This window comes from Geospiza fortis, unplaced genomic scaffold (genome assembly GCF_000277835.1).
Source record: "Geospiza fortis unplaced genomic scaffold, GeoFor_1.0 scaffold173, whole genome shotgun sequence".
NCBI classification, from domain to species: Eukaryota; Metazoa; Chordata; class Aves; order Passeriformes; family Thraupidae; genus Geospiza; species Geospiza fortis.
Genome location: NW_005054334.1, coordinates 2,689,339 through 2,697,569, shown reverse-complemented (window position 1 = coordinate 2,697,569; position 8,231 = coordinate 2,689,339). Strand labels below are relative to the sequence as shown.

General features: G+C 41.2%; 1 protein-coding gene across 1 annotated transcript in view; it reads right to left on the bottom strand.

Moving 5' to 3' along the window:
* The window catches only part of CSF2RB (colony stimulating factor 2 receptor beta common subunit), a 13,275-nt gene extending 6,804 nt beyond the window's left edge, over window positions 1-6,471 (bottom strand). Inside the window, exons 1-6 of the mRNA XM_014307396.2 lie at window positions 6,431-6,471; window positions 5,870-5,944; window positions 5,734-5,822; window positions 3,418-3,547; window positions 1,247-1,440; window positions 782-930 (exon numbers count right to left, since the gene is read on the bottom strand). Of these exons, the coding sequence (XP_014162871.2) occupies window positions 782-930; window positions 1,247-1,440; window positions 3,418-3,547; window positions 5,734-5,822; window positions 5,870-5,944; window positions 6,431-6,471 (678 nt within the window). The remainder of the gene's footprint in view (window positions 1-781; window positions 931-1,246; window positions 1,441-3,417; window positions 3,548-5,733; window positions 5,823-5,869; window positions 5,945-6,430) is intronic.
* Window positions 6,472-8,231: the final 1,760 nt, after the last annotated feature.

Genomic DNA, 8,231 nt, shown 5'->3' with positions numbered 1-8,231 from the left:
TGCATCTCCAACCGTCCCACAAGTGTGATTGTCCGTGCACATGCTGCCATGCAGTGTCTCCTCACTGCCACACAAGAGGGCTCCAGCGTGTGCTGCAGCACAGCTCAAGACAGGTGAGGCTTGGCCACTGTCAGGCACAATCTCCCCCAGCAAGTAGCAACTCCTGCAGCTTGCAAAGTCCAGACTGTCTTCAGCTCCAGTTACATGTGTTCATAGCACTGCTCAGCGCAGAATTATGTAGGAATCTGGCCAAGATAATTCCTTTAAAATCTAAGGATCAGTCTGACAGGTACAGAACAGAAACATGTGCAGATCTAGGGAAATGATAGGGCAAAGGATATGGACTCGTAAAAACTTAAACAAAAAAAAAAAAAAAAAAAGAAAAGAAAAACCCAAAAGATATCTGTCTCAAAGGGGGAGCAACTTCAAATGTATTTTGCTGTTTTCCCCATACGAACCCACAGCCTCCTGTTTGAACATGATTTAATTCAGTTTAAGAGGGATTCAAATCCAACTCAAATCCAAGTACAATGGTTGGGGCTTTCTTTGAGTGGAGAAGAGATCTTTGCCTTCAGTTCAGGAAAAATGGCATTTCACAGGACAAGTCACTTGCTCATAGAAAGAGAGCCCCTTCCACCTGACCCAAAACAACACTTGTTGTATCTGTTCACAGTCACTGAAGATAGGAAAGACCATTCATTTGCACAACTTTTTCCACAGACTTTGAACTGCCCAAACTGGTGCAGCCCAAACCAGGACAGCTCAGCTCCTCTGCTCTTACCTCCCAGGACTCCCACTGCCGCTTGTAAGTGACTTCATAGTCCAGTGCACTGCCCAGCCCTTGGCTTCCACTGGCTGTTTGCCAGGTCAGCAAGAAGTCTCCTGATGTCATTGGGCTCACTGAGAGGTTTTGAGGTGGGAGGGGCCGAACTGGAAGGTGAAGGTACAATGCATAAGAGGAGATAATGAGGAAATGACACAAAGAGGGGAAGAAAACATCTAGGTAAGCTTCCCCATTTCCAGAGTATCTTATCCCTGACAGACCAAGTACCTCCTGCTTTACTAGCTCCTGAGATGATACCACATCCAGCTGCTCTCAGAAACTTGCTGCCTTCTCTCCCTACGCAACCCCCCTTGCAATGTGGAGTTCTTTGGCAGTTTTCACAATTCCAGATGAACAGCAAATACATTCTCAAAAATCCTTAAAATTCTTTGGGAAACAAGAATTTGGTATTTTCAGCCTTACCATTTTGGAAAAGATCAACATCCAGTTCTGTTTGATTAACATCTGTTCCGTTTTTAGGCCTGAAGCCATAAGTATCCTTTATCCCTATTCCTAAATAGTCTGTAGTCCTGCGGCAGATCCAGTGCACAAACACGTCTGGAGCTTCATGCAAGTCATTTTCTGTCTGGCGTTCGCAAGACATGTTCTTGTTCTCCCTGTGTACAGAGAAAGTGACCTATAAAGATCTGATCCAAAAACCTGTAGTTAGTGCAAAATTAAAACCTGAAACCAATTTCATCCCATCCTGTTGTTATAATTCACGAAGGCACTTATATCCTCTTCTCATTGTTCCTATTAGTCCTGGTTTGCATCAGCTAATATGAGAAACATTTTTTACACCAGAATTTTGCCTCCCCATTTCAAAGTCGTGCGGCAGAAGGTTACATTACCAGTTAATTTTTGTTACTTTTTAGCCTAGCTCTATGTAGTTTCATATTTTTAGGTGAGAAATAGTATGATGAAAATTTATGTCATGTAAATACACCTTTTACTCAGAGTTGAAGGCCATAAAATTTCTGATGATCCTAAGCTGCTTTAAGACTTTCATTTTGCAGTACCAGAAAAACACTTAGAAAAAGATTCTCAACCAAAATGTACTTCTGTATCCTTAGTAGTTCTGTTCTGCCAAGGGATCTTAAGTATTCATTAAAGATTTCATCCACAATGTTAATCCTCCTTTCAGATGGCCTTTCTCCAGGCCAAGCAGCATCATGAAAATTAGAAACATTTTTTTGAACAAGGCATGAGAGGATAATCTTTGTGTGGTTGCAGTAGTCTTAGCTGCTGGAGAGATGCGTTGCTTCTTTATGCACCCTGTGGAATTTTGTTGTGCTTATGGCTTCATGCCCAGTATATTATCTTGTTCCAGCTCAGATGAGAAATATTAAGTTGTGAATATTTAAGGCCAAATACTCTCTTCCAGGACAGGATGGAGTCTTCTAGCCAACTATATGTCAGCAAGCATTACTCAGCACTATTGCTATTTTTATAAGTTGGGTAGTAGCAAGGAAACCAGGGACATTGCTGAAGTATGGATTGGACACTGCAGTATGTGTGTAGCCTTAAGTAAAAGAGTCAGCCCAAAGAGTATGAAGCCCTGAAGTTATTTCTACTCACCAGCATCACCTTACAGTTTGGGGTTTAGTCAACTATTCTTCATCTATGAGCTGATCTTGTTTAATTGTTGGCCATTTTGATTTCAGCTGTGTGGCTGTCCATGTTTAACACCTGCTTGTCTGATTCCTTCACCTCAGTTAGATTTCATGATCCACACACTTCATCATGTAACAATGTTTCAGAGAATCCTCCAAAAGTCCAAGGAACTTTATATCATCTTTTTCCAGAAGTGTTTAGCTTCAAGGTCCTGTTCCAAAGTTCTTTCACTGTTTTCATCAACTTTTAGGTCTATTAAATTCCCTCTTGTTGGTAATAAAATCAAGAGTTCTTAATTTTTCCTTTTCTTCCTGTATCTCCAGACTCTAAATAATTTTCTTCTCAACTATCCATCTTTGCCTTCCTCTCTCCCTTAACTATTCCTCTATTTCTGTCCTTTCTTATCCTCACCAATGATCCAGTCTGGTGATTTGGTTCCCTTTTGAAAAGGAAACAAATGTGACAGAGAGATACTGTCATAAACACCCCAGTATCTCTTGAAGAAAAACTGATGGCACAGATAGAGAACTTACCAGCTCTTTATATCTCATAAATATACAGTCTACACATATTTCTCAAAAGCGATCAAAACCACATTCTTGATGCTCCTAAATGAGCAAAAGGACAGGGGGAATATCTCCTCCTTTAGGGTTACAAACAATACTCACACTTGTTCTGACACCTCCTTTTCCCGTAATGCTGATTATTAGCAGCCTATATGCCCCATCTTATTTCGTATCTATGATCCTACAACAAAATTATGGAACGTAATTGTAAAGGCGATAAGAATATCTCCACTGGCATAGCTTATTCATTCCTCTCTTCCTAGATGAGGCCTCAGAAGCAGGTATAACTTTTGCTTAATTAAAAAAGAGTGTGGATGTGCTTTCTAAAAACTTGACTGCATGTCCCCAGGATTCCAAGTTATGACAAATTTCCCTTTGGACTTTTATCTAGCTCCACACATTTCAGGTACTTACATGTCAATATTATCCCTTTGGTAAAGAATCATAGCAACGAGGTCATGAGCCTCTGAATGCTCCATCCACGTGCAAGTCACCTGTGAGTTGTAGTCACTGTAGCACTTCAGGCTTTTCATTGGGATACTCTCTGGGAAAGGAATTCAGGCAAAGAAAAGATGCAGTGATTAAAAATATAAATGGTGAGAGATGAGATACAGAATGGGTGAGGCTCTGATAACAAAAGTCTCCTCTTGGCACCAGAAAATCATAGACTCCTACAAATGTTTGGGTTGGAAGGCACCTTAAACATCATGTAGTTCCAACCCTCCTGCCATGGGCAGGGACACCTTCCACTGCACCACTTTGCTCAGAGCCCCATTCAATCTGGCCCACAACATCTCAGGGATGGGGCATGACTCCATGAATGTATGTGCAGAGTTGTGAGCACTCTGCACATCTCCACAACACACAAGTGTCCAAACCAGGCTACAGCTAACAACAATTTAGTGAAATCTTTGTGCCTGCAAGGCATACAGTTCTAGCCAAGGTATCACTTTTCAAAAGCTGAGTATATCCAAGGATTAGTAGATACCACGGTCAACAGACGTATGGTGATCATTTCCTACTTGTTGCTGTGTGAACTTCTTTGCTACTAACTTCCCAGTAAAGTTTGTAATGCTAGAAAGGTCTATTTAAAAGTGAGATGCTCTGGGAATAGCCTTGCTATGACTCAGAAGAATGTCCAAACTAATTTGTTGGAACTAGATTTATGATCCAGAGATGGCCAGACCTCTCATTGAGGATATTTTTTTTTAAGTTCACAACTGTGAAGCTTAAAAATACAGACTGCCTCTGGCACATGCACTATGAAGCAAGCTGCTTTCTTATCCTTCTTTATTTTCCCTGAAGATAATATCCATGCTGCACTATTGGGATATTGCACCTTCAGGTGACAAAGGTGCATACATGAGTGGGCTCTCTCAAATAATATTTCTTGATGAGAGCTATAATCAGCTTGTTTGCGGGGCTTTTTACAGGCAAAAACCCATCAGAACAGAATGTTGCTGTCTTAGGAAGCATAAGAGGGACCTTACTTTGATCTTCTACTGAAAACCAGTACAAAGTTCTACTGTTTCCTTGTGTAACCAGAAAATGGAGCATCACACATAGAAAAGGATTTGGAAGTGTCAATGTGGGGGTAAGGCTCAGAATGCCAAGAGCCCAGTCTGACCTACACAGTAATACATTTTCCCTCAGAGACCTCAAAGGAAGATGTCCTGTAATTGATGCTGGGCCAGGCAGCACAACTCCTCCAGCTACTGCAGACATGAGGCATCTGCATTAGAAAAGGTAGATGTCCATGGAGCACAACTCCTGATAACACTCTTTTTCTTCTGCCTCTAGGATGGCTATAGGCCTAGTCTTGTGGCAGGTAGGGTGTACTTCCTATTCCCAGCTCTGTGAAATCAAATTTGTGGGCAGGGGAGGACAGTGTGTGGGAGGAAGAAGGAAGAAGGGAGGAGAGGAGAGGAGAGGGAAGGAAAAAGGAAAAAAGAAAAAAGAAAGAAGAAAAAGGAAAGGAAAGGAAAAAGGAAAGGAAAAAGGAAAGGAAAAAGGGAAAGGGAAAGGGAAAGGGAAAGGGAAAGGGAAAGGGAAAGGGAAAGGGAAAGGGAAAGGGAAAGGGAAAGGGAAAGAAAGGAAAGGAAAGGAAAGGAAAGGAAAGGAAAGGAAAGGAAAGGAAAGGAAAGGAAAGGAAAGGAAAGGAAAGGAAAGGAAAGGAAAGGAAAGGAAAGGAAAGGAAAGGAAAGGAAAGGAGAAATAGGTTCTCATTGTGTAAGAAAGGAAACACAAGCAATGGATATGGCAGATGGTCTCTTTATCTGTCAGCTATTCTAGAAGAAGAAAATCAGGTCATCTGGATTTTGCTCTTGGTAGCCCCCACCACACTGTCTTGTGTCTGGCCACATGTCTCTACTCCTGTGCACCATTTGAATTATGCATTCATTTGCAGTCCTTCATTTTCCTATGTTTTTCACTAATTATCAAGGTCTATCCCTCCTTCCATTCACTCATTATCCAATCAGCTTGTTCATCTCATCCATTTATATAGTATTTCAACTGTCCATAGCACCAACATACAACTGATTTGGCTGCACATGCACCTGCTACAGGCTGGTTTTGATCAGGATGTCTGCTCTCTTACCGCTTAGAAAACAGGAGAAGAAAGCAGAAAAGCAAGCAGAAAAGGAGGAAGAGCATTAGCTGAAAGAAGGAGACATTTAAAAAGAAAGGCAATAATGGAAGGATGAAAGAGAATATAAATTTGAATCTCACCTTGAGTGGCTTGAACGTGGAAGAGCAAATACAGATACAGCAGCAGGATGAAAATCTCTTTCATGTCTATATTGTCCTTGGCACACAGGCTTGATCCTAACTCAGAATTTCAGAGTTTTCATTGCCCACTGGCCACTCTCTTGCCCTGCTTACTGTGGAGCTGTTTGTTTCTGTTCCACATAAAGAGAAGTAAAACTGAATAAGGGAACTTCTTTAAGATCACGTTGAAGTGACATTCAGGAAGAACTTCTACCAGGCATTTCTTGTAGGACAAAATTCACCTCTTCTCACTGTGTGTTGTTGCAATACAAGCAAAGAATTAAGTAAATGTACATTTCCAAGGAACTGCAGGGATTTGGTCAGCTGAGCAGCAACAAGACAAAAATCCTGATTTGTGATGAGAACTCATCCTTAAAATTAATTTCATTCTTCTGCTCTTTATGCTTAAAGCCTTCCTAATGAACCACAACAGTGGTTAATTTCCTTATAAATATTATCTCAATGACACTGTTCCTAGGAGCTATAGTGGATGGATTTCCATATTCATTCACTTTGAGAATTTCCTTGAACTTTTCTCAGTGCCCCCCAAACAAGTTGCAAATTGTAGACAAACTACCAAATAAATTAATTTAATTTTTTTCCTGGTGATTGTAGAGACTGAAAGTAGATTGAGCAGTTCCAGGACCATGGACCACACTGTTCAATACTGGACTTTAAGTAATTTTGGCCATCTCTCATCGCTCTCTCAAAATCATAATACACACACCTACTTAAGTACGTTACAGATCTGAGACTTTTTCTACTTTAAGGGAGCATGGAAAAACCACTTTTCAATTCCTGTTGACTTTCAGATTCCCAAAAGCCTCTTCCCTGGACTGGAAACAGCTGGCTGAGCCCTTGAATAATCATTGCAGCTAAGAAATCCCTCAGTAACTCACAAGTCCTTGTATGAGAGCAGCCTCTGCCATTATGCTTCCCCCAGAAAGGAAGCCAATCCCTTACCTGAATCCAGGGGTGTCTATGAGGCAGATGATTCAACCTGATGGGGAACTCTCCCTGTCCAGCACCACCTCCCAGCACCAGAATCCTCTGATGCAGATATCAGCAAACCCACACTTGCCTAGAACTGGAGACAGAAGTATAAACCAACCACAGGATTTTCTTGGCAAGTAAGTCTTCAAAATAACTACTACATCTTTTGTGAACCTCAAATGCCACTTTCAGAGAAGCTGACACCCCCCCTTTCAAGGAAAGTCTGTGCAATTGCACAAAATAGGAAGTCTGTACTTCCTATTTTAGCCCCCAAAGCACGCACTTAGATGGACTGTTGGGTTAACTGGGAAGGGAGGGAAAGGAAGTTTGTCATTGCCAATCTATGTCTTAGCAATTACCAGATCATGATACTTATGTATTTTAAGAAAGATACAGGACTGACTGCAGCAGATGTAAGAGAGATGAAGAAAGAATTTTCTGGTTTTCACTCCAGTGCTGTTTCTTGCTTCGCTCTAGACTAGACAATCTTCATGCCAGAGATCTCTCTGGACTTTTGTTTGTACATCTCTATTGGGGGAGAGTGAACTACCTTTATCTCTGTAACTCTTTAGGAATATTTCTAAGTTTTACCCATTTCAACAACAATTAATAATAAATTTTAAGTACTGTAGTACATAAAGAAAACAAAAGAAAACTGGTGAGAGTAGTTGATCTGAAGTTATCCTACATCCAAGGCAGCCTGATCTTTTATTCCAACCATAAAACAGCCCAGTAGCCTTCAGAAATAAACCTTAGGAAAGTTAGGCAGCCATAAGGGAGAGACATGCTCAAGTTTGTGTTCTCAGGGATAAACTATGGGGGCTTATATGAGTTCCCAGATACAGAATATAACTGGCAGAGTCTGTCTATCCTGCACAGCTACTCCTCCTCTCAATCCCCATGGTACTGACCAAAACCACAGGCAGCACAGTTATTCTCTCATCAGAACTGCATCAATAAACAAGCCAAAAAAAAAACCCAAAAAACCCTCTCATGTGAATAAGGGAAACATGCAAAGCAAGACAAAGAAAATGGAGAATATCTGGGGTAACTGTGTGTGAGAAGGTGTCCATATAAAACCTTCAGACAGTTAGAGGAATATGTAACTTGGCTGGATGGGAAGAATTTATTTTGCATTGCAGTTTAAAGGCAGAGGGGGATCATCCTGCCCTGATTTTCAAAGGCCAGTGTGTTTATGTTCTTCCAGCACCCTTACAAAAGAGGACAGTTGTTTCCTAGCAGACATTTTTCCTCCCTTTCCCTTCTCATTGAAAATGTTCCTGCATTTTAAGAGAGACATGCTGAGTTGCTGGTTGCATAGCAGGATCCAGCTGTCACTCAAAATCTCTGAGTGCCACTTGCTCTGTTGAACTCCAGGAACAAGTAACAAAGAATCCTGCACACCAGAAACTTTGCAGTCCATACCTGCCATTAGGTTTCAAACTTACAATGCATTTTCTTATGTA